At 53.3% G+C, this 26,016-nt stretch overlaps 1 protein-coding gene across 2 annotated transcripts in view; it reads right to left on the bottom strand.

The window, feature by feature from the left end:
- Pax7 (paired box 7) overlaps positions 1–24,531 on the bottom strand; it is a 90,627-nt gene extending 66,096 nt beyond the window's left edge. The window contains exons 1-4 of one of the 2 annotated variants that reach the window (XM_041652716.1): positions 24,447–24,531; positions 21,820–22,055; positions 21,148–21,277; positions 20,235–20,369 (exon numbers count right to left, since the gene is read on the bottom strand). In XM_041652716.1, the coding sequence (XP_041508650.1) occupies positions 20,235–20,369; positions 21,148–21,277; positions 21,820–22,055; positions 24,447–24,531 (586 nt within the window). The remainder of the gene's footprint in view (positions 1–20,234; positions 20,370–21,147; positions 21,278–21,819; positions 22,056–24,446) is intronic. The other variant, XM_041652717.1, reaches the window with a different exon arrangement.
- Positions 24,532–26,016: the final 1,485 nt, after the last annotated feature.

The raw sequence follows: 26,016 nt of genomic DNA, 5'->3' as shown, positions 1-26,016 counted from the left end.
AACTTTTTGGAAGAGTTCATCAATCCACTTCAATGGCTGATGTTCTCATTTTCAAGGAGAGGGGAAAATAGCAGAAGGCTGGCGTGTCTCTCTCTCTCCTTTTTTTTTTTTTAAAGGGGGTATTCTCAATAAGAGGGGGGAGGGGGAAGGGAGAGAGAAAGCCAGAGACTGCAGACACCCCACTTTAAAGGGAAAAAGAACACATCATAGACCCTAAAAGGGGACCCAGACAAAACGGCTATTCATCGGCTGGATGCTGCTTCCCTGGCCGGCCGGAGAGCAGACCCAGGGAGGCAGGGAGGCTGTCTCCGGACTCTGCAGACTGCGGCCCAAGAGGAGACTCCAGTAGCAGTTTTTAAACCTGAGTGGTTTGGGTTCCTCTGCAACAGGCAGTGTTTAAAAGCTGGTGCGCATGTTGGGGGAGGGGGGGTGATACACAGTAATTAGCTCTCTTTAAAGTCATCTTTTCTACGCCCCCACCCCCGCCATGTTGAGAATCATTTCCTGCATCTAGGCAAGAGCTCTGTGACTGAATTAGTCCCCCAACCCTATAAGACGGTTTCCTTGCTTTCTTATTCGAAGAACCCTTGTGGCCCTCTGTCTTTGGCTTCAGACTCTCTTCTGGAAACTTCTGCTTTCCCGACTTCAGATTAGGGTCCCTTCCAAACGCATATGCTTCTCACCCAAGGACTGAGATCTAGACAGCACCCCCAGGGATTCCACACTGTGTAGCAAGGGACTGAGGGGGGGGGGCAGGTAGATGAGGTGGGGGGGGCAAAAAAGAAATTCTCTTCCTAATGTCCCTGCGGGACCACAGAGCCTCACTGGTTTTATTGCTGTGCCAACCCACTCCTCACCACAACCTTGCTTCTTCACTGAACTTTGGGGAAACTGAGGCTCAAAGAAAAGGCTCTCCTCCAAACACGGAAGCTGAAGTTCCAACTAAGGCTCCTGGGGAAGAGCTCCTGGAGATCACAGCAGCTACCAAAGTCAGGCTCTGAAATGCAGCCGCTCAGATTGGGGTGCAGTTTGGTGGCAGAGTGCTTGCCCAGCAAGCTAAGTCCCACTGTGATAGACCAGACAGTCACAGGCAAACTCCAATTGAAGTTCGACTCTAAAGCTCCCGGGGGGGGGGGGGGCTCACTCCCAGCGTTTTTCTGCCTTTGATAACCGGCAGATGCAAGAAAACAAACCATTGTGACTTCTGGTCCCATGGCCAAGCCTGAGCTGAGTCTCCCAGGGCCTGGCTCAGCTCCGGAGTGCGCGCTCCCAGATGCTCACACACAGCTAACACATACCCTCTCCGAGTTCCCCCAGCGGCTCCAGTTCAATGTTTTACAGGCCTAATGAGTGTTGACAAGTTTAATGAGTTTGTTTTAAAGAGGGGAGGGGGAACCTGGTCAAGTTGAGATTTCCGAGTCAAATGAATTAGCAGAGGCCGCCAGACTTCAGCTGACAGGCCTCAGAACCCTCCTGAAGAAGGCAGCCTGAAGGCATAGACCCCGGCTCCTCTCAATGGGAAGCAGGGTCCCACGCCAGACTCTAGGGGCCTCTGAGTGGCCCTGGGGTGCCTGGGTCTCACTGATACTCGTTTCTCTATCAGCCAGCCCCCCTCCTTTTGCAGTCCACCCTGGTGGGCCCCCCTTCTGCCTGACTCTCCCCCCCCCCTGAGTCCCCAATGAGAAATTTGATTCAAACCCAGTTTGGCACTTGTTTGCATATTGATTGCGTGGTAATTAAGTGGCTTCATCTGCGGAGGCGACTCGCCACCTGCATTTCTAAGCTTTGCAGTCACGGGCTGGGACCTGCCACAGCCCTTGTTTCTGATCCAAGGAGACCCACATCTGGCTACGAGAAGTGGTTGGGGGCATTGTTTTCCACCCAGACAGTGTCTTTATTTCCTTTTTGGTGTGCTATGGGAAGGACCAGAAAGGTGTTTGCAGGTGGTTAAAAAGGGTTTGCAAGCTAAGAAAGAACATAGCTGAATTTGTCAGTAATGTCCAAATTCAAGAAAGAATAGGTGGGGGGCTGGAGAGATGGCTCAGAGGTTAAGAGCATTGCTTGCTCTTCCAAACGTCCTGAGTTCAATTCCCAGCAACCACATGGTGGCTCACAACCATCTGTAATGGGGTCTGGTGTCTTCTTCTGGCCTGTGGGCATACACACAGACAGAATATTGTATACATAATAAATAAATAAATTTTTTTTTAAAAAGAAAGACATAGGTGGCTCTGGATTGGGAGCTAAAATCTCCGCCGCACTGTAGATGCCAGCCAGGCGTCAGTTCTCCCATTGATAGATTCTTCCTGACCCCATCTCACCCCCCCACACATACACAAGGGTGATAGCTACCTTTTTGTTTTGGTTTAGTTCAGTTTTGGTTTTTGAGATAGGATTTCTCTTTGTAACCCTGGCTGTCCTGGAACTCACTCTGTAGACAAAGCTGGCCTCAAACTCACAGAGATCCACCTTGTCTCTGCCTCCTGAGTGCTAGGATTAAAGGCTGAACACCATGCCCAGTGAGGTGGTTAGTCTTGAACCCAGAGCCAAGAAAGGCTAGGATCAAATGGCTCTTCTGTCTCTTTCTCGGTCCCTGTGGCCTGGGTCAAGTGACTAAATCTCTTGGGGGCTGTATTTTGTCATCTGCAAAATGGGATTACGAGCATCTTTTCGGGGCTCTGAGATGGAAGGCTATGGCTGTCACACAGAGGTCACCTGCCAAAGAAGCTCTGCACCCAGAAATTTCTCCCAACCACTGGTCAGCAGACTGCTCACCTTATGGCTCATTTATTTCGGTGCTGTGGCTCTGGGCTACATGTTCCAGCCCTCCATGTCTCTCACCCTCACTGCCTTGAAAGTCCGCGCAGATGACCACCTGGCCTTTCCCACTTTGGTTTCCTTCCCTCCAGTAGGGCAGGGTGAAGTTTTCAAGTAGCCAGAGCTATTTCAGCTGTCTCTGAAGGGAGAGGTGGAGATACGGGAAGGAGAAGGGCAGTGTACCTGGCTGGGTTGGTTTTGTCTCTCTTATCACCACCTTCCCAGCCCCCAGAATCTTGCTAGTAGCCCAGGCTAGCCATTCTCCCACCTCAGCCTGTTAAGTGTTGGGATTGTCTGCTTATCTTGTCGTTGTAGAACAGGTTGGGTAGAATGCCCCAGTTGGGATTCTGACACCAGGCCCCTCCCCAATAGTTGATTATTTCCTGGATGAAAGGGTGCTCCCCTTCTTCTCTAACACCTCCCCCCCCCACACACACACACCCTCAATCTCTAGAGGAAGGCTTTACTTGTGCAAAGTAGTCTAGTCTGTAGAGTGAGAAATTTCTATGCAGACTGTTTATGCTTCCAGCCTGATGCTTAGAGCTGGAGCTGGGGGAAGGGCAGGCGGTCGGGGTCACTTGGAGTCAAGCGGGCAGACCGTGACCCACCCGCCCCACTGGACAGGACTCTGTGTTCCCCTGTCGATTCCTTCACTTCCTAGGTCTTTCCATTGTTCAAGGCTGCAGCCAGCTGCAGGCGTTAATCTTTGGCGCGTTTGCAATCCCCAGAAAGAAAGGCCCTCGTGTGACGGGGCTGGGGGCCCAGGAATGGGCAGAGAGGCCAGAATGAGGAGGGGGCATGCATGTGATCACACACACGCGCACACACACACACACACACACACACACACACACACACACACACGTCCTCCAGACCCCTCGATGACAGTGGGGCCCCTGCATGCTGCCAGCTCCTTTAAACTTTTTGCTGTCACTTAAATCTTCCCTGGGGAGCCGAGAAGAGCAGCCAGGCTCTAAAGCCAGCCTTGGTTTCTAGTCCCCACGTAGCCACTCACAGCTAGATGCTTTCACAAAACTGACTTGGCTCCTCTATCCTGTTTCCTTTTTATGAATGGGGCCGTGGGCATATCTACAGGCCTACACCTAGCAGAGTGGGCTTCACGAAGTCACATGGCACACACCTCTTTTGTTCTATAGCAATACCGTGGCTACACCCCTATGCGTGGCGGCAGCAGCGGGCACACATGCTAGGCTATTTCACACACATACACTGAAGACCAGAGACACCTGCTGTGGGCTTCCAGACAACCCAGATACAGCTCAGCCCAGGCCAGGTATAAGGTTAACAAAGGCTACACAGGAATTGCTGCTTCTACCCATCCAACACACTTCCAGGCCACTGAGGTTTCTTGATTTAGGATTACAGACAGCAAGTTGGCAACACCACCTGCTGGAACTCTGTTAGAAAAAGGAGCCAGCCACTACTCTCCAGGAATCTTTCCCTAAAAGGTAAACCCCTTCCCAGGAGGAGACAAGGAAGCCACTCTCCAAGGACACAGGACCCTGTGAACTTCTGAAGAACGTTCCAAAGTTGCATGCCTGTGGAAAAGCCAATGCCACAATAGAAAGACATCTATTAGTTCCTGGCTCTGCCTCTTTCTAGCTGTGTGACACCAGGTGGATGAATGAACCTTTCTGTTTTTATCAGCCGACAGATAATAAGGCTGGCTGGTTGAATGAGACCGGTTCACTCAGCATGGTCCTTCAGGTTAGTTAAAGGCGGTCGGTCCCATTGAACATGGGTGCCCATCAAGAAGGTCCTGCCCCAGTGGGATCACTGTGTCTCAGTTTTTGAATATCTAAATGGGCTTTGTAATAATTCCTACTTCCAAGTGTTGTCTGGTGGGCCTGGAGAATTCACTCCTGTTAAAGTATAGAGTCGGTTGTAGGTTTTTATTTGTTTTGTATGACTGCTCTCCAACCTGTGATCCTCCAGCCTCAGCAGCATCAGGTCTGGGATTACAGACACTATCACCTTGCCTAGTTGGTTGGTATCTTCAATGTATGTCTGCCTCTCTCCTGCTTTGCAGGTCTTAGGTCAAACTGCTACTGCCCCCGCAGCCCTCTCCCACAAGCATCTGCTAGCTCCGCATTCCCGGCATCCCTTCTTTTCATCCTCCAGCCCCGTCTCTACCTTTTGCAAGTCTCTCCTAGTTTGTGGACCAGCTCATTGCCAGTTTTCCGAGTGGAAAAACCTGAAGTGGGGTCCTGCCCCTCCATACCTACGCTCTCAGCCCTGACCCGCCCACAGTACGTATTCTCCACATCTCTAGACAGAATAAAATGATGTCTCTTAACTCTGTCTTCTGGAGGAAAATGAGGGGGGATGGGACAGCTGGGGGGGGGGGTGTTCTTGCAACACACACCACTGTGACTTCTAACCCCTCCCAGTATGGTTCCTGGGGTGGCAGCCCAGTTGGCCCAGGCTTTCTGCTGCCCAGGATTCTCCTGCTACCTGCGGCCTGCTGCCAGGAGGCCAGCAAGCCTTGAGGCCTTGATAGGTTTACCTGGGTGTTAATCCTAACAATCTCTTCTGGCCCAACCAGAGCACTATCCTCCATTCTTGTCCTGTGTCTAATTAAGCCCCTAAAATACCACTTCCCCTTTCAGGCCTGACTGCTTTTCTCAAAGACAGGCAGGTAAAGCCCAGCCTGCTGCTTTGAAGCGGAGGAGGCGGAAGCTGGGGCAGGTGCAGGAGGGGGAAGGGAGGGGAAGCATTTAGGTGTGTGTGTGGGGGGGGGTGTTGATTTGAGAGGACAAACACCTGCAAATGTTCGGACTTGGGTGTTTAACCTGTTAGGGATGCTGAGCTCTGGCCAAGCTAGGGTACAGCTGGAACATCACAAGCAGCCCAGGGGGAGAAAACAAAGAAACAATTCCCAAGGATGCTCCCTGGGGCAGCAGCATACAGAGATCATTAGGAACTCAACCTGGGGTTCATGGTCCACACCTCTGTGGTCACAGAGTGAGCTAACATGGTCCATTTTACACCCTCATCCAGTTCCAGGTCTACAAGGAACACTCGGATACATATAATCACAGCCAAGCAGAGAGACGCTAGCCAGTTCTTCCCTGAAAGGTTACCCATGGACCCAAAGGTGACCCTTTAAACATTAATTTCTATACTATAAAATATTTTTTGAATTAATTTCTCTTCTTTTGTGTGCATGAGTGTTTTGCCTCGTGTGTGTGTGTGTGTGTGTGTGTGTGTGTGTGTGTGTGCCATCTGTGTGCCTGGTGTCTGTGGAGGTCAGAAGACAGTTTCTGAGTCCCTAGAACAGGACTTCCAGATGGTTGTGAGGGCTACTGTGTGGCTTCTGAATGGGTGAGGGGGCGTCCTCTGCAAAAGCGGCATGTGCCCTTAACCACTGAGCCATCTCTCCAGCCCTAGGTAATAGTTTTTTATTATTTGAAAATCCATAGGGGCTGGGGATGTAGCTCAGTTAGCAGAGTGTTTGCCCAGCATGCGTGAGGCCCTGGGTTCAGTCACTAGTACTGCATGACCTGAGTGGGGTGATCCTGTAATCTCAGCACTTGGAAGGGGCAGGCAGGAGGATCAGAGAGTTAAGATCATCTTTGACTGTACAGTAAGTTTCTGGCTAACTTGGGATACATAGACCTGTCTCAAAAAGAAGAAGGAGGAGGAGGAGAAAGAAGAGGAAGAAGAAGAAGAAGAAGAAGAAGAAGAAGAAGAAGAAGAAGAAGAGAGAAAAGAAAGAAAGAAAGAGAAAAGAAATAAATTTCCAGCAGTTGGTGGTAGTGGTGCACACCTTTAATCCTAGTACTCAAGAGGCAGATGCAGGTGGATCCCTGTGAATACAGGGCCAGCCTGGTTTCCAGGACAGCCAGAACCATTACACAAAGAAAAACTGTCTTGAAAAACCAAAATAAGTAAATAAATAATAAGAAAAATAATAAAAAATAAAACAATTTCACAAGCATGTATCATCTTTGTTGTAAATTCTTAAATGCATAAGAGGGGGAATTCTGTTTGTGTTTGTTTCAAAGCCCCTAGTGACTGGTATGCACTGACTTGGGAATCCCTCACTTAGCTGGCCTCCTGTTAGCTCCATCCCACACAGACCGCCCTCCAGTTTTTCTCCTTATCTTAGCCAGGTCCCCCTAAAGGCCTGGTGCCTCTTCTGCTCCAATCCCTTCCTGTCTGTGTGACTCAATGGCTGGGTTGGAAAGCCAAGACAGGGGACAGAGAGAATGAAAACCACAGATCAGGGATATACTAGGCTTGAGATGGAGACACACTGCCTAGGAGGCCACCTCATGGACCAAGCTAGAGCAGGGAGCAGCAGGGCAGAGCAGAGTGTGGTCCCCGGCTAGAGCATATTCTCAACAGGGACAAGTGATGTGTAAAGGACAAGGAACCCTTTGACTTTGGAAGAAGGACCTAGCCTTCTGGCTCTGTTCAGATGCTCTTGACTTGCTCTGTGACAGTTACCAAGTCCCTCCCCTTCTCTGGGCCTCTGTTTCTTTATCTATACACCCGTGCTTTATACTAGGCTAGTGACTCTCAACCTTGGTGGACATCAAATGACCTGGGACACACATGTTTGTCTTGCTGACCGGACGGCCTCCATTTGGCACATTCTGCCGATCTGCCCTTGAGAAATGTCCTGATGCACCACACTGCTGGCACCCACTCCCTCTCCACCATCACCAGTAAAGCCCAGGGGCAATCTCTTGCCTTTGTCACACAGCAAGCTGGGCAAACTTGAGAGACAGACACCAGGGTCCATAAAACAGCCCTGCCTAAGACTCTCAGCCAGGAGAGAAAGTTCCCTAATCAGGGGACTAGAAAGGGAAAGGATTCACTCGCCACCAGATAAGTATCACCTCCTTATCTCTGAGGACCAATAACCACAGCCCCAGGCTCTGATTCCCAGAGAAGCAGCTTCCCCTCCGCCCCCTTAGCCCTGTCAGAGAAGCCTTGGAGAGCAGCCGGGCCTGTCCTTCCTGGGGCAAAGCCTACCCTCACTGGAATGCCCTCCACCAGACCCAGCAAGTCTGCCTCGTGTATCTTCCCCTCTGGTGCACACCTGTGCAGAGCTGGAGCTCTGTGTATTCATCCTACACAAGTTGAAAACCACCGGGCTGAGCCTGGCCATGGTTAGGACAAAGAGATCCAAGGACCAGAGATTTGAAGGGGCTCACTCTGTCCACTGCCAACTCCTGCCAGTCTGTGGCCACCTGGCCTCCCAGCTTCATGTCCCCATTGTTTACTGGGTCTTTCACAGGGTGACAAAACAGACCTCTCAGAGGCCATGGTTGAGACATCTGTCTAGTCTCAGCCCTCATAAGATACTTGGGGATGTTAACATACTAAATGGTTAATGGGGGTGCCTATTGGAGCCATAGTGTCCCCCGGGACTGAAGAAGGTCCAGGGCTCATGAAAGACAGGGAAGGGTGGTGGGCCTCAGTTGTCCAGCCCAAACAAACAGAGGAGCGGGGCTGGGTCCCCCTCCAGGCCACTGAAAACCAAGGACATTAGGGTCTAGCTGACACAGAAGAGAGTACTCCTCCCCGCCAACCTCTGCCTCAGTTTCCCCCTCAGTGGAGTATTCAAGCATGTACCACACTCAACACAGAGTCTGCAGAGACGAGAAAGGAGCGGATTTCACCTAGTGCCATCTGAATACCCGTCCTCAGCTTGCTGATCTTGCCCTTCAACCCATAATGTCTGTGACCTGTCTCTCCTCAGTCTCGCTCCTGTCACTTTTTCCAACCTCGCACTGTGAAGTGATGAGCTCTGGGATCTGGACAAGTCTGTGTCCACCCAGCCTGAAGAGGAAAACCCCCAGGTGGCAGCTGTTGGCCCCACACCTTGGAGCCTCCAGTGCAGGGAGGACCCAGAGACTGAGCTGCCTCCTCCCTCCCTTCCTCCGCAGCAGCAGGGAGGTCCCCCACCTCTCTGTGCATCTTCTGCTCTCCACTCCCATCGGGTCGGGTCACAGCATCAACCTCCACGCCTTCCAATACATTCCCTGCTCAGTCCATCACTCTGAGGCTCCCCACTGCCCTTAGAATAAGCTGTACCGTTGAAGTCTCCAGCTCAGCATTTGAGGATCCTACAGCTAGGTCCCTGGGGGAGCACCTCCCCAGCACAGTCCACCATGACAAGCTTAGTCTCTTGGGATGGGATGAATGGTTGAAGAGGAGCATGCCTGTACATCATGACTCAGCCATGCAGGGGTCACATGGACCTTGTCTCAAGGGTACAGGGGTACAGGAAAGGATATTATGGGCACAGGCCGAGTGGGTTGGGGGAACAGAGGCAGGGAGAAGGGGAGTCCTGCCACTCAGCTTTTCCTGCCTCCTTTACAGATTTTTGTCATGTTTGGTCCCCAGTGTTTGGCCTCACTCTCTCTACTGAGCTGCCCAGCCTCTACCTCCAGAGGGACAGAGCTACCAAGGTCTTTGCATTCACCTGCAGTTAGGTGCAACTGTCGGAGCTGGCTCTTTCTCCTTTGGTCCTCTGTAGATGGGCAGCTCCCTGAGTCTATCACGTTTCCTGGTTCCGGTTTGTAGACAGGAAGGATGTGGCCATCTGCCCAGGTCCTGCCTCCCCACTACTCATCTTTGGATGATGGCTGTAGAATCATAGCCCACATGCCAAGGTCATGGAGGAGGACCTCTGCTTCTTAAAGGAATCCTTGAAGGAAGAAGGATACTGAGGAAGCTGGGAGTTTGTGCTGGCTTTGTATGGTGTCATCTTTTCCTCTTCCCAGCATCCTGAGACCTATGTCCACCTGCCATTTGCCAAGAGTATTTGAATTTAATCCCAGCACTTGGGAGGCAAAGGTAGAGGCAGGTGGATCTCTAAGTTTGATCTACAGAGCGAGTTCCAGGACAGCCAGGGCTACACAGAGAAAATCCTGTCCAAAAAAAAAAAAAAAAGTACATGGAGTCTCAGAGAAATTTCTCTGAGTTACCAGAATATCTCAGCATTCTCTTCCTCCGTGGACCCTCCTGGGTGTCAGTTTCAATCACCTCCTCTTTAGTGGCTAAATTGGTAGCCTCCAACAGCCAGGAGGGCACTGCTCAGCTGCTCAGGTGCTCTGGAGCTTCCTGGACTCACCAAGGAGGGACATTCCAGAGGCAGAGCAGTGTGCACGAGGCGGGGGGGGGGGGGGGGGGGGGGGGGCAGGCATCACCACCATCCGATCAATCCACAAGCTAAGGTCTAGATTGGTGGCCAGCCTGTCCTAGGCCTTTGGTGGCCAGCCTGGGCAGTCACCCTAAAGCAGCTTAGCAGAAAGATCCCTGTAACCGGGGGAAGGGGGGGTGGGGGTTGGCTGCTCCCATTTGGTTGGGGGTTTTGTGGGCCTGCCCCCACCCCTCGAGGCCCTGCGTGTGTGCTGTGTGCGACTCTTGACTTCATCTACTAAGTCAATAGAGTGGCTCAGAGGCTGCTCCCCCCCCTCGCATCCCCCTCGCCTCCCCTTCCCCGTTTTCTTCTCGGGATAATGGGGGCTCTTTGTGGCCTAATGAGCCTCCTGAGGGGCCCGGAGGCCGGGAGCTCTTCCCCCGTAGTCACCGGTGGAAATGAAAGCAAGATTAGGCCAGGGTCTGGCCCACACCACAGCAAAGCGCCACCAGGCATTCGCGGCTTCAAAGCCCCTTGGGAGTTTGGTTACTTTATTTCTAAAGTTGTTTGTATTTCTAAAGTGGCCATTGAGGCGAGAGCAGGCAGGCGACTGAGGGGAGGAGGAGCCAGGGCCTCTCCATCGCTGGGATTCCCTGACAGGCTCCAGGGAGCTTTCCCCCTACCCGCCCAGACTTTTCTGCAGTCCGGAGCATCTCATCAAAGCAGCTGATCAGACGGGGAAACTGAGGCCATGGCTGACTGCGAAGTCACTGCTGTGGCAAGGCTCCCTGCCAGGGACTAGAATTTTTGGGATAGGAACCCACCAAACAGCGAGAGAAATGGGTCCTTGGGGAGCAGAGCAAAAGGCCATTTGCAGCCTGGTTAGGGGCACGCTCTCCTGAGACCTCACTGTAGCCCCATCTGGTTATAGAAAGGAATGTCCCAACGGGAACACATTGAGAGTCTCCCACTTTCAATAAACTTCCACAGTCTCATTTCCTAGAGTCTTCTTGGAGCCCCACTAATAAAGGCGTGAAATACAGGGGCAGTTCACTAGAGGGGTGGGCATTCCGACTGACTCCTGTTTCTTTTGGGTCAGCAGGAGGACTATGAGAGGAAGGGTACTGGCCCCCAGGTCAGGGGAGGTCCAGAGCTGAAGCCCAAGGTGCCTTCCAGCTGCAGCCCGCCTCCTCCATTGGAATTTATTGTTTTCTACGGATTTTTGGGCCCTGGAAAGGGCAAATCCAGGAAGTCCTGTCCAAGAAGGAAATTACAAGGATGGGGGGTGGAGTCAGAAGCTTAACTCAGAGCCAGAAGGGCTCAGTATACCAAATCTCTTGGTTCTGTAATCACAAGAGAAAGCAGGGGATTGGGGTACTTTTGGAAGCTTCCGTTAGGAAGTAAAGATCCAAAACTTTCCTAAACCCCCCCCCCCGCGCCCACGATCCCTATCAACCCCAAAACTTGCCTAGGAGGCAAACTCCAGCTTTCTTTGATTTCATGTCTACACAGCTCATATAAACCCAAGGTAGACTTTAAGACAGCTTCCTGAGCTCCAGGAAGCTTGAACCCAGATACCACCACCTCCCCCCAACTCCACATCACACTCCCCAACACCTCCACACCCATACAGAACACCTCTGAAGGCTGGGCTCCACATTCTCCAATCTCCTTAAAGACCTGTTGTCTGAAATTAAACTCACATCCGGAGGCGTGGCTGATCACCTGTCATCTCTGCTGAGGCTTCCAGCCTTGGAGAGGAACCCCCAGAAGGATCCCAGCCCACTCGCTGGGGCTTCCCCCAAAGGGACCCCAGAAAAGTTTAGGTTAGAGTTTTCTAAGCTACTTCTCTTGTTCCCACCCCCTTTTCTGTCCTGCCGGGATTTCTTTGATCTCAGGTCTTTTGGTCCCTCAGACAAAGAGTTCAGTGACGGCAAGAGACTCGGTCCTCCCTCCACCATTGCCTTGAACCCTCAATGCAGAAAGCCGGGCAGCGGATGCCTGGAACTCCAAAGGTCAACTGGGAGGCTGCTTGCTCCACTCAGAGGCAGCACCAACACACCCTGCTGTGTGCTCCCAGGCAGACCCGAACACAGGCGCGCTCACGCACGCACGCAAGCACGCACACAGTGTTTATCTTATTGTCTGTTTCTCCCTGCCAGGATCAGAATTCATGAAGGCAGGGACCTGATATCTGGAGTATAATTTAGGCGCTTAACACTGTGCCTGGTCCCTCAAATATGCTTAACAAAAGTCTAAAGAATGAATGATGAGACTCATATGTATTTACTCCTCAGGGGCAGAGTTTTCTCTCCTTCCTTTTTTTTTTTTTGTGATATGGGACAAAAGGGGACATCACATATGCACTTATCTGTGAAGGGACCAGTGAGATGGCTCAGCCGGGAAAGGGGCTTGCCTTCAAGACTGATGATCTGAGTTTGATCTTGGGACCCACATGATGAAGAGAGAACGGACTCCTGCAAATTGTCCTCTGACCTCCACATATGCATACTCAATCCCAAACAAACAAACAATAAATAAATGAAAAAAATTTAATGCCTGGGAAAAGACCCTTCCAATCATGAAGCCGAGAGGCTGCTTTGGAGAAAGACTAGTTAGACACTACTTGGGTCCCCAAGTATTTGGCTGTTTTGGAAAGAGAGAGAAGTGAGGCCAGACAGCTAGCTCTCACTCCCCCCCCCCCACGCCCTTTATGGAAATCTTTTCATTCTGGGAAACTGGGGCTCTTTAAAGAATACGGGGTCATCAAAAACTGTAGCGGTGGCGTTCTGAGCAAGGTGTGGCCTCAGGAAGCAGAGGCACGTTTTTACTCAGTATTTAAAACTCTGCCCCTATGGACTCCAGTAAAGGCTTGGTTGGTTTGTTTAGCTTTTACCTGACTGGCAAATGGCTCCAGAATCCCATCCAAATGATAGGGACCTTTGTGTAAATCCCTGTCCATGGAAAACCCAGGCGCAGAGAGACTCCTCGATGTGTTGTAAATTGCAAGACTAGTGTGCTGGGGACTGGGGACTGGTGCATTCTGCCCCTCCCTGGTACTCCAGCCTCGCCCACCGGTAGCTGCTGGGGCCCAGGAGCACAGGCCGGTTGGGGGCCGCGAATACCCAGTTGCGGATAAGTGGTGGGTGGAACAGGACCCGGGGCAGCACTCAGCCTTCACTGTGCGCTAGGACGCAGTCTTTCAGTTATCGTCACCCCCCCCCACACACACACACCCCATTCCTCTGAAACCAAAACCTGGAGCTGATAACTTAGGCGTTGTCGCCGGGAACTTTGCAGTGGGACAGTTAAGCGGGAAGGCTAGAGCCGGGCTACAGGCTGGAGCGGGGGTGGGGGTGGAGGATCGCTCACGGCCGCACCGCTGGCCGAGGCCCAGCACTGGGTCACAACGCGCCGCCCGGGTCCCCGCCCCACCAGCCCGGCGCGCTCGCCTCTAATTAAGCGGCTGGATCCCGGGAAGCCGCCGGGCCGCGCGGTAATACGATGAGCCGCCTTTGTACTGGTGTCACCCAACGCCGAGGATCAAAAGCGCTGCGACCCGCCGCCCGGCCCCGCTAGGTCTGTAGCCCGCCGCGCTCGCGGGCCCGGGTTGCCTCTCGGCTACTGCATCCTTTTGTCCTTCCAGCTGCTATCCTGCACCCCTCTCTGTCTATCCTTGGAACTGCTTAGCGTCCCCACACTCCACTCCCAGTAGTCTCTACTGCGTGGGTCTCCACGATCGCGCCCTTCTGCAGACTCTCTCTGGTCCCCGGTTCCATCCCGCCGCTGCTAGACTCTCCACTGGGACTCAGGCTTCGCGCACTTCCAAGGCCTGGCAACCAAGCCATCAAGCTGACCCTAGACCTCGGGCTCACTAGGCCAATTCATGACAGCAATGGATTTCCAAAGACCTGCGGCGGCCTCCTGCTCCCTGGAAATCTGCCCGAACTCAACTCGCTGCCGCACTAAAGAACCAGACACAAGCTCTAGGGTACTTCGAAACTGGATTTGGGGCACACACAATTTTCCCGCATCCCTCCTGAAACTGCCAGGGTCTGTCGGAGGCTTTCTCTCTCCCCCGGGACTTAAGTTATTGACCCCGCCTTCAAATCTCTCTCCCCACACCCCTTCGTTTGGCCCCCACCTCCCCTTTGCCCTCGACCCCTTCTCTTCCTCCTGCAGGCCCCACCCCTTCGCATGTTGAGTCTCCCCCCCCCACACACACACACTCCTTCCCCTAGCTCTCCCCACTCTTCGCATCCCGGTCTCGCCTCTCCCCAGCCCCACTTTGTTTGAAGTTATGGAGAGATCTAGCTACTAATGGTGCAGCTTCCCCCTTAGGTCGCCGTTCTGCCTTGATTAGATTTGGGAAGGCGAGTTTCCTCCCTCCCCCGGCCTGACCCCAGTGGGGCCAGTCCCAACAGAGCGGGTCAGAAAGTGCTGACCCCATTTCCACCTCCTCCCCACGTTCAGCGGGAGTTAAGGGTCGGAAAAAGAGAGGGAGGGCCCCGGGTAACAGAAACTTAGGGGGGTATCTCAGTCTTCCAATCACCTTGGGTCCCCAACTGGGTTTCCTAATTACTCCATTAGCGGAGTGGGAGGGGATGTAGCTATTTTTCAGGAATTCCCGGAATGCACCCCCCCACCCTCTTAGTCAGGCCTTCCCGGCCCCAGAGAGAACCTTCCCTTTGGGGTCTCAAGCTCCTCACAGGCCGATTGTCCTGAGCTTGTTAGTTTACGGGTTTATATCCTAAGATGCCCTCAACCCCAGGTGAGAGAGACCGCCTTAACTTTGTTGATGGCCGAGGACTAATGGCATATCACAACTTCGGGAAGAACCGTCGTTTACTCGGGGCGCTCTCTCTGTGCTTTCTGTAATATTGATAGGTAACGTAATGTGTAACAACTGTTTTCATAAAAAGGCTCCTAAATAAAAATAAAAGTTCCAAGAATCACCTCTCTGCCTTGTGGCCGTTGCTATGTGTGCTTTAAAACCCTTCCATGTAAATTCCACTCAAAAATTTGGAAAGCTGAGAAAGGGGAGGGGTGGCGGGCGGGGGAGGTTAATCCGGGTTTAACGCTCTTGCGCTGCAGACTCAGGACCAGGGTTGGCCCGATTGCCTTATCGCCTCCCAACATTTGAGACGCCCATATTTTACCCAGCCAAATAGCTTGGAGAGCAGAGCAGACGGCTGCCGTGGTCGCGCCTCAGGAAAATGTGTTATTAATATCTAAATAACTTCCCAATACTGTCTGGTAAATCTCCCTTCACCGTTCCAAATGATGAATTCGTTTGAAGTCTTCCCCCAGCCTCATATTTTCAGTGTGTGTGTGTGTGTGTGTCTCTCTTCTCTCTTCTTCTTAGCCAGGCTTATTTCAAACTGGTAAATATCTAATTCCTTTAACTGCCACTCTGTGCGCACGAATCTTTTAGGTACAGACGCCTTGAAATGGCCGCTGCGCTGCGGGTGCGTGCCCGGAGGTGAACACAGAACCCGCGCGTCCTCACAGCGGGGGACCCCACTTGCTAGACCCCGGCAACTTCTGTTGGCCCGGGCTTCTTTCTTGAACGCCCCCTCCCATCCCGGGCCGGGCTCCTGCAGCCCAGCAGCATCCCCAGAGTCCCTGAGGCAACCCCAGCAACCAGACCCAGCGGCCAGTTGCTGCCCTGCTAGGTTCGCGCTCTCGGCACTCGCTGGTTCTCTTGTTTATAAAGTTTGTTTTCTCAATGTCTTCTATTAGATTACGCTCCTTCCTCGCCCCTCCCCAGTCTTATCTCCTTCTGTCTCTTCTCTCCTGGCCCGTCACACTAGATTTAGGCACCCGTTTATCTGGAGCGCAGTTTGCAGACTTTATTTACCGCGGGATGCGGGGCTGCGAGCGTGCGAGCGCGTGTTCGCCTTTGTAACAGTTATCGCCCCCATTGTAGTGTCGGTTAGTCTCAGCTCCCTCCTCCTCACTCTCGTCTTGGGTTCAGGGGAATGGGGGGGGTCTTGTCAGCGCAGTGTGGGCTCACCCCCTCGCTAGGAGTTCCCTTCCCCCAGGACCTTCCCGCGTCCCCCTCCCCCACCGGGCCTTGGGGCTTCCAGGGCCCCCTCCCACGCTTGCTCTGTTCCCTCCACGTCCGCACCGGAGCGCTGCCTAAAGCCGAGGAATTGCCTGACACCCCTATCTTCCTCGGAGCCCCCATTATGCGAAGCTGATCCTCCTCTGAACAGACTCAAATCCCGCCTGGACTGTGTTTGATTAGATTGCCAACCCGGGGTAATCCTTTGATTTGCTGGAGTGTCAATTACCTTTCTCTAAACACACATTTACAGAGGAGGGAAGTTGTAGGTTTAAATCAGTGCAGATCGTCTCCTGATAAATGGGCCGACTAGGTCCCTTTTCGGCCCAGCCCTCTTCTCCAAGGCCCCTCCCAATCCCCTTCTCACCTATCTCCCCAAACAGCCACCCTTCCAGGTGTGAAGTCTCCGGGGTGAAAAAAAAAGAAAGAAAGAAAAAAAGAAAAGAAGAAGTGTGGACTGAGAGGAGCCCTGCCCCCCCTTCCCCATTCATTCGCTCCCCCGGAGCCTAATTAAATTTGGCAGGTCCTTGTACACACAATCAAAACAGCTTCCTCCGGTGCGGCAAACGACCGAAAACCGCATTAGCAGCCATCGCCGCTGCCAAATTAAATTGTTTCCCACCTCCTTTTACAAGTGTCTAAACCCGACACTCCCGGCTCTGCCTCCTCTCCATCCTTCCCCATCATCTCCCACTCCACACCTGTAAGTTTGCCTTTCTTCAAACAAATGAAGGGGAAAATGCAAAGAAAACAAACCTAAGGCCTGAGCTGTAGCTCAGTGGGAGGAGAGTGAGTGCTTGCCTGGCGTGTGCGAGGCTTTGGATGGAAAAATCAAGCCCTGGTCCCCACCCTCCCCATCTCCCTAGCCTCCTACGGCCTTTCACACTCCGGGACACCTTTCCCATTGGACCCTGACACCCAAAGGTATTCCCGGTCACACGGGAAAACAATTTCTCATCCCCCAGTAACTTCTGAGTGTTTCATGTTAATTATAACCTCATTGGGCCTTGTAGCCTAGAGAGCCATCCTATGTCTGAAGTGCTCATCTGCCGCTTCTGCTTGAGCACTGTCAGCTGCCTGAAGCTTTGGCCGCAGGTTGTGAAGCTATTGTTGATTTACTGTCTATTTCTCTCTCCCCCTTGTCTCTCTCTCGGTGGCAACAACCCTTCTTTGCACGCCCTTATCAATTTCTTGGGGGAAAATCTTTTCCCTCCTCTGCCTTCTCTGCTCAGATCCCTAGCAAGCCAGCTCTCGGAACTACCATCCCCCTGACTCTTGGGGAGAGGGACGAAAAAGAGAGTGTCCCTTTTGCATCAAAGGTGCCAACTGTCTCCCACCTTCCCCAGGTAAGCTAAGTGAGACCGCAGCCCCTATCGGCAGCAGTCCTGAGGATTCTCACAAGCAACAATCCTAATAACTCAGTCTTAACTAGGGTAAGAGGGAAAGAGGGGGAAAAAAAGCCCACAGTCTCATGAATATCAGCCCAAGGGAAGCAGGAGTGAGCCGTTCAGAGATGAAAGTGCGGAGAAATAAAAGCTCAATTTAATCTGCTTTAAAACCCTTCAACTTAACGTTTGTGCTTCAAACTCTGAGAGTGAAGACTGATTGCGGATAAATAGTTTCTTACCATGCCTGGAAGCTATTACACCCCTCTCCAACACAGCTTCCTATTCAGCAGCCTCAGTTTTCATTACCAGCTCTAATAAGTCTTAACATTATTAAATGCCAAGCGGACGATAGGAAGAAACGGACTCAGGGAGGGATCTCTCTTTAGCGCTTAAAGAGGAGCTCTCTTAAACCCCTCTTTGGTGGCTCCCTGCCACGAGAGGGGCGACCCTGGGAGAAAGCATTTGTCAAAAAAGCAAGAAGCCAAAACAAAGTTGTGAGTGTATAGCCCTCCCCTTGCTCTCTCTCAACGGGAGGGGGTAAATCGGGCGTCTGGGCCCTCTCTGAACTCCCAGTACCCGAGTGCCGGCTGGAGGGGCTTTAACTCAGCGGGGGAAACTGATGTCTTTGGGGAGAGATGAGCAGTCCCCAAATGCCTGCCAGCCAACTGGCCAGGGCTCACACTAGACACCAAGTCTGTCCAGAATGAAAACCGTCTCTCATTTGAACCACCACTGCCTCTCCGTGACTACTGCCTCTTCTTCAGACTGGAGACTTACGTAGGTAGGCATACAACCACCAGGAGGAAACAAGCGCCCACACTGCCATCCAGAGACCCTGAGTGCCACTCAGGCTCCTACAACAACTCAAACCCTGTCAGGGGATCTGTCAGGACACCAGCCTCCCGCAAAGCCGATTCATCCTTACTGCGCTCCGCATTCAACTTGTGCTCTCAGCTGCCCCCCCCACCCCCAATCTGGAAGGGCCAGCCTGATTTCTAAACCCTTGGAGACATGAAGCATCCTGGGTCTCTGGCAAGGAAACCCTCTCTCCAGCGAAGCAGCTGGCTCACCGGTTTTCGTGAGGCCCATGAATTCTCTGAGTCCCCAAGACACAAGCCCTTTTCTTTCTCTTCCTTTTCTCAGAGGTCAGCGACTTCTTGGCGGTTCATCACACACTGAACTAGACGCATGGCCTTTCATACACACACGTGAGCTATCTCCTAACAAACTCGAATCTCCCAGCTGCTTCCTGGGGCTAGCTCCTAGAGGTGCTTGGTCTGCAGCATGTACCTTGGAAAGATTATTCTGACTCACGGTCCACCAGGAGCAAGCAGACTGATTTTTAAAAAGAAAAGAAAAGTCCAATTTGTCTTTCTGATAAACTGAGATAACTCCTGCGCCGGCAGGAAGGAGTTCCAGGACTCTGGGCAGAATGGCCAATCTAGTGGCTACTTGGTGGAGCAGAGGCTACCTCCTGAGTCTGGCCTCTAGGCTCCTCTGGCAGGCTGGGCACAGCAGGGCACCGGGCTTTCCCCTTCCCTTTCTTCCTGGCCCCTTTTGTCCCTGGAGGGACCGCAGCTCCTCTATCCCCCCCCCCCCAGAGTGTCAGCAGCCTGTTCTTAGCTTGCAAGAGGCTGCTCTAAAAGGGGGGCTGCTTCCTCTCAATCCCCCTGCCCACCTTGAACAAGCTGGTAGGGGTTGATGGGGGCTAGTGGGGGTGGACCTCCGACTCTGGGGCTTGTCTTTAAAAGTGGGCTTTTGTCTGTGAAGTTCACCCTCAAGGTTGGGATAAACCAGAGAGAGACCTAGACTGGTCAGGCTGGGAAACCTCTGGAAGAACTCTCAGGGCAACAAGGGGTCCTTAGTAAACGTCCTCCATTTTCCCCAAAGACACTTGTCTTCAGGGTTCATTCTGCTTTCCTGGCATGTGTGTTCCAACTCCCCCCCCCCCCCACCTCCGGGTCAGTCTTTGTAATTCCGAAGTCTTCCACCACTATTCCTATCCACTCGCACACTTTGGCCCCACTTAAAACAAAGACAAGAAAACTTCTACGGGAGAGGTGACGAGGGAAGACTTCCCCATCCAGAAACAGAAACACAGCAGGATTCTCCAAACCAGGGTGCCGGCACTTGAAAGATAAACTTCAGCTTTAGCAGCTGGCGAAAGAAAGCGGAGCGAGGGAGTCGGCGGCGCAGAGAAGCCTAGCTAAGGTTGGGCAGAGAGTGTGGGGCGCCGACCCTTGGCATCTGGGAACTTGGCCTCCAGCCCCCGCCACAACAGTGCTTGCCAAGAGGAAAGCATTTGAGTGCCCTCCGCTCCTCCCTGGCCATGCGGGGCTGAGAGGCGGCCCGCGCGGCCTGCGCTAATTTTTATTGATTGCAGCGGTCAGTCAGCTGTCAGGCGGGGTTTCAAGGGACCGTTTAGAAAGCGTGTGCGGGTCTGGTTAACAAATTCATTTAGGGAGCCCCGGGCGGGCTCCTCCTTCCTCGCCCTCCTCCCTTCCCCCCTCCCCTGCAAGCTTGCCCAAGTTTTCTATAAATAATTGATCGACGCCAAAACGCCAGCTCCGGAAGATGCAGAGGCTGTGGGCTGGTGGGCAAGAGTGACAGCTGAGGTGCACGACTGTGCGACCCCGCAGCCCGGCTCCCCTGGGCTGGCATGGTGGGGAGGGATATACCACCGGAGCAAGGTAAAGCCTTCAAAAGCTCGAACCGGCGCCGGCAACCTGCGACGTTTTTTCCGACCGTCCCAGCTGTGGCAGAGGTTAATCCTCACAGGTCCTCACCACCAGCTGGGGAAAACGTGGTCTCCCGCGGCTTCAGGGCCACGGCAGGTTCTTACCTTTGTCGCCCAGGATGCCGTCGATGCTGTGTTTAGCTTTCTTCTCGCCATCGTCCTCTTTCTTGTCCCCTTCTTCATCGTCCTCTTTCTTCCCGAACTTGATTCTGAGCACTCGGCTAATCGAACTCACTAAACCTCAGAAATTAAAGGCAAAAGGGAGAGTATAAGTTATTGGGGCGGAGGACCAGGAGGCCCATTCTCGGCTCTCTGGCACCCAGGCATTTCAGGCTTGTTTCAGCGGCAGCTTAGGAAACTTAGGTCACTCCTGGGGCGTGCAAACGACCAGGTAAGCCTGCAGAGCACCCACCTAGTGCTTCTCAGTACACTTCCTTGCACACTCACCAGGTGCCTGACCCTACCCCGTGCCCTGCATGCACTCACAACAAGCCCACTGCTTTAGTGCCACCCAGAGTACCCCAGCCTTCGGTGCAGCCATGCAGGTGTATCCTGGTCCTGCAATCTTGCACAAAATTATACAGTCAGAAACAAACTGAGCATCTTTCCCCCATCACAGCATAGTCTGAGATTTGAGCTTCAAAACAGAGGGGCAAATAGTGGTGGTGGGGGCGGCAAGAACACCAACCCTCCTGGGGCAGGTGTCTCTCCAGACCACTTTTCCCAAAGCTCAGGGCAACCCTACCTTCGAGGTTAACTTCTTTTCAGTTCCTCTCAGCATCCTCACCTCCTTCCTCCCTCTTTTCTTCCCACCTCCCTCCCTTCTTTGAACCTCTCCTTTCCCAACTTTCTGCTCCCCTTCTTCTTCTAGTCCTCCTGCTGTGTTCGCTCCACTTCTATGCTTAACTGTTTTCCTCCCAGGTGCCACCCCCTCCCCTTCCCCTGTCCACCCTCCAGTCCTAAACGCTGAATCTCCAGCCAGCCGGACTCCCTGCCCCCGGCTCAGCTGCCTTCTCACCTGAGGGCACCGTGCTTCGGTCACAGTGGCCGTCCTTCAGCAGCCGGTCCCGGATTTCCCAGCTGAACATCCCGGGATTTTCTCTCTTGTACTCCTCAATCTTTTTCTCCACATCCGGAGTCGCCACCTGCTTCAGAAGTGGAGGTGGGGTAGTCGGAATGGAGAGATGGGATGGGAGAAGGGAAATACTTTTAGTATCAACCTCCCAAAAGCTCCCAGCCAGGCTGACCTCTCCTGTGGCCATACCCTTCCTCCTAAGAAGGGCTTTAGGTTTTTCAAGGAAACTGTCCCTGGTTCCCTGGATGGCACTGGGATAAGTAACAAAATAAAAATCAAATCTAATTCATAACCCTGTGTTCCCTCCTTGCCTCATCAGGCAACACCAAAGGGAGATTTCCTCTGGCCAGGGTGCAGGTACGGTGTTGGGGCAGATGTGGGGAAATCCCAGTGAGGATTATCGGCTTCAAAGTCTTGGACAATCTAGCACTCACATCCTTCAAATTTTCAGATAATGGGACAGTTTCTCAGGGCTAAAGAGGAGTTCCTACAGTTAGTACCATGGGAAGCTTTCAGACACCCAGGGCTGCTAGTTGATATGAGATAGAGAGGTGACAACCAAGGTCCCCACACTAGGGAAGGTCTACTGCCGGCCGCAGAGGCAAAGACACTCACTCTGGGCTTGCTGCCACCGATGGCCCCAGGTCGGATGGACCCAGTCTCCTGGTACCGACACAGAATCTTGGAGACACAGCCATGGGAGACACGGAGCTGACGGGAGATGACGCAGGGTCGGATGCCGTGGTGGGCCATTTCCACTATCTTGTGACGGATGTGGTTCGGCAGAGGTCGCCCGTTGATGAAGACCCCACCGAGCTGATTGACCCGACCTTGACCAAGAGGGGTGGACACTGGAGGAGGGAGGAAAGATGATGGGTCAGAGTGACTTAGACCAAGGTTAGCGCAGGAGAGGGGGAGCTGAGGCCCAAGGCTCCCACCAGCCAATCTCCAAGGTCTACAGGGAGTTCCAGGAGGCTCCTACAGGGAGAAAGAGAAGGGCCCTGGCTTCAGAGCCTTGGTTTGTATGTCCCTCGAAGTCACCCTACACTGCAGGAAATGAAGATACACCTTTTGGCGATGTGGATTTTTGAAGGGATAGACTAGAAAGCCTAGAGTGGCAATGGCAAAGGGTTCTGAAGCTGTAGCTTAAGGTCACAGGCCTGTGGCCTCTGGATGAGGCTAGTGGTCAGTTCCACAACCCTGCGGGTCAGGACCCCATTATCAGTAGGCCTCTGGGCTCCCCAACATTAACAGCTCTGACTTGAGCAGTTAAGGTTGTGCCATCTTAAGCCTTCACAGCTTAAGGCTTGGTGACGTGAAGCTCTATCCCCTACTGCCTTCAGAGAGCCCAGGCTATCCCTTAACGTTTTCCCTTAGCTTCCAAGCACCCCCAAAGTTTTCATTTCGTTTGGGGACAAATCGGGGACACATGCCACAATTACCACAAGTTCCAAAATACCCCTCACTTGGTCTCAGAAATGCAATAACTGTCCCAGAAGTCTTTGCTGCAATGAAGATGGGTCACTGTGTGTGTGTGTGTGTGTGTGTGTGTGTGTGTGTGTACAGGGAAGATAGGCATACCTGGTGTGTTCTGGGGAGGGGAGAACTCAGGCAGGCCTTAATGCAAAGTCTACACAATTTTCTCACAGAAGGTTGGGGGGGGCACCCGGTGCACTAATCCGGTCTCGATACCCACAATTTGGGGACTCGCGGCTGCAGAGATCTGGAAGATTACAACGATTTCACAGCGGCCCAAGCAGAGAAAGCAGATAGAATAATTGGAAAGGAGGAGGCTAGAAAAGGCTCAGGCTGCTGAGCTGTTCCTACCGCCCCCTCCTTACTTTCCTACTCCCCCCTCTACCAATTTCTCTTTGTAAAAGTAGGTATCTGAAGTCACCCTCGGATTTAATCAGAAATCGTGCGTCGCCAAGCCAGAGTCACTCGGTCTCCGTGGCGGGATACGCCATTAGCGCTGGAGAGCTCTCAAACGCCCAACTTTATATTCAAGAGCCTCTTTAGCGACCGGCACTCGGCTCTCCTCAGTATTCTGCGTCATGTTGGGCAAATATTGTCCTAATCCTTCGTGCGTCCTCAGCCGCCTGTTTTGCTTCCATTCGTTCCAGGAGAGGGCTCCGGCAAATCCCCGGCTGCCGCGCTCTCCCGCCTGCGTGGCCGCTCGTGCACACTTGATCACGCAGCCCGCTCTCCTCGCCTCTGTCTAATTCTGGGACCCGGCGGCTTCTCGCTGCCCGAGGGGGGTCTCCCTCCCCAGATCGCAGGCTGCCAGACCGCCCCTTCTCGCCTTCTCTCCCCATCCTCCCGCACCCTCAAGTGGGGGCCACACAATGACAAGAGGGGCGACTAAAAAATAAAATTGGCAAGCCATTTCTAACGCTCCTGTGACACCCTGGGCTGCTTGACCCGAGGAAGTCAGATGACCCTTCCGTGACTGGCTGAAAGCCTTCCATCAGTTTAAATAGAAAAGGGAGGGGGGCGCAAAGGGGCCCTTTCTCCTCTCCGGGCCCGGCACCGCCTGCTGGTCCCTTCTACTCCCTCGAGTGGCTGAAGAATTTGGCTGAATTCGTTTCATCGCCAAGACAGTACTCTGGATTGGACATTGCTGTACTCTCTCTCTGTCTCGAGTTTCTCTTCCGGGACATTTGTAGACTTCAGAAAGACCGAGTAAAAAGTTGTGTTTGTTTTTGTTTTTCTGGAAAATATGGTACTATGTATTATTTCCAATTAGTTTGTTTCCGGGCCGAAAAAACCAGCCGATTTGTAAATTGCTTTGGAGGAAGCGGACAGTTTGGTAGGGTAGGAATAGAGCTTCGCTTGTTGGTATTTCAAAATAAAAGGGGTTGGGACCCTATCCCGAGTCTAGGGGGACCTACTTAAAACTAGGGAAGAAAGCCGGCGACACTGCGTAGAGACCGGGGAACTTCGCAAAGCGTCAGAAAATAATGGGGGAAAACTGGAATTTACTGGGACGCCAAACGCAGCAGCTGCAAACTCCCCGGGGAGTCGCACCCTGCGGGGAAAGGCCCGCCGCTGCCCGGTGACCCAAGTAGCTCAGGCCGCGGGTCAGCGGAACCCCTGCAGAAACAGACAAGTGTTGTCTGCAGAAACTTCCCTGGTCGCACGAGGATCCAGCAGAGCCCCGGAAGACTCACCGCTCGCTCCCCCGGGGTGTGCACCTCCGAGACCCTCAGGGTACTCGGTGAAAGCCTCCTGTGCGCACTTACCTTCCAGGGGGAAGCCGGTGCGCGGGTAGTTCTGCCCCGGGCCGGGTCTCATCATCCTGGGGACCGCGCCAGGCAGCGCCGCCATTCCTGCGCACGCCGGAGACGAATCCAGAGTCGGCCGGAGAAACCTTACTACAGCGTCTCTTCCTTTCACCCCTGCTGCGATCCTCCTCTCCTCTCCTCTTCTTCCCCGCCCCCCAGCCTCTTCCCCCTCCCTTTTGCACCCCCCCCCCGCTAAAGACGCGCCCCTTCCAGAAGCTGGGCAGAGGGGGTGAGGTGTGGGGAGGGGAAGGTGGCGACAAGGAAGTTCAAACAAACAAACACTCCAACCCCAAGTCCGCCTGGGCCCGCCAGGCCGGGCCAGAAGTTGAGCCGAGTGACACCGGCAGCCACGGACCCTGCAGGCCGGGCTCTCGGTCCCCAGCTGCGCTTTGCGGGCCACTGGCTCCCGCGCTCCGGGACGAAGTTCCTGAGCCGAGAGGCTGCAGAGTGGATTTCTTTGGATCTTTATTTATATATTTATTCTCTGACTCGGGCTCCCTCCTCCCCTAGATCCCTCCACTCCACGCCTCTTTCTGCTCTTCCTCACACCCTGTCCCCCGGAGGACTGGAGCGGGGATGCGCGCCTGCTCCGGTTTCTGGCTGGAGGGGAGGCGACCCGAGTGACAGGGCTGGGGATGAGAAGAGGAAAAGCGAGGGGGCGCGAGCGATCAGCTGGGTAAGTTGTGCAAAAGTGTTCAACCGTAGGGGAGGGGAGGGAGTAGGCGACAGCCAGAGAGATCTGATAGGTTCGGACTTTTCTTTTATTCATGAGGAGGGAAGGGGGCCAGTTCGGGAGGGAGAGGGGACCGCTAACGAAAAGAAATCGCCAACGATATTTTTTTCTCTTCCTTTCTGATCTCCAACTCGACCCGGTTTCTCTCTCTCTCTCTCTCTCTCTCTCTCTCTCTCTCTCTCTCTGTTTTCCCCTCTCCCTCTCTTTCTTTCTCTTGGCAGGGGGTGGTGGGAAGGGAAATAATTTGAACCGCTGGTGAAAATACAGAGGGAGCAGAGCCCAGGGATGGGGTGGGGGCTGGGGTTGCTCAGAGAGAGGGTAGGGACAACTTCTTCTAAGTTTGGTCCAGGGATAAACGGTCTGGTCTCGCGTTCTTTAGCCCGGGTCCTCAGCTGTCTCCCTGATGAGTAGGAAGCCGGCCTTGGGCTGGGCGCTTCTCTGTCCTCTCCTGGGGTCTCGGGCCTCCAAAACTGGAGTTTACCGTTCCCACCTCTTCTCTGTTTAGCTCGCTAACTTTGAACTTTCCGTGACAACGACTCCCTCCCTGGCGGACCATTTTGGGGTGACTTCTCGGGGAAAGATCTTTTACATCTCTGGCACGAGGTCAGGGCTTTTTGGCTCCGGTTGCGCCGCGCCTAGCAGCTCGAAGAAGCCCAGCAGGACGCACCTAAGCGTGCTGGTGGCAAACCTGGATCTGTCAAAACCCTGAGAACAGCCTCTCTCTTTCCAGCTCCGCCTTCTCTGGCTCCTAGGCCGCCACCTAGCACCCCTTACTACTGAACCGCAAGGTGTTGG

This window comes from Microtus oregoni, unplaced genomic scaffold, assembly GCF_018167655.1.
Source record: "Microtus oregoni isolate MIOR12 unplaced genomic scaffold, Mior012 000005F_ref0000423, whole genome shotgun sequence".
In the NCBI taxonomy this organism is placed as follows: Eukaryota; Metazoa; Chordata; class Mammalia; order Rodentia; family Cricetidae; genus Microtus; species Microtus oregoni.
The sequence above is the reverse complement of the archived record's forward strand: the minus strand, read 5'-3'. Positions and strand labels throughout refer to the sequence as shown.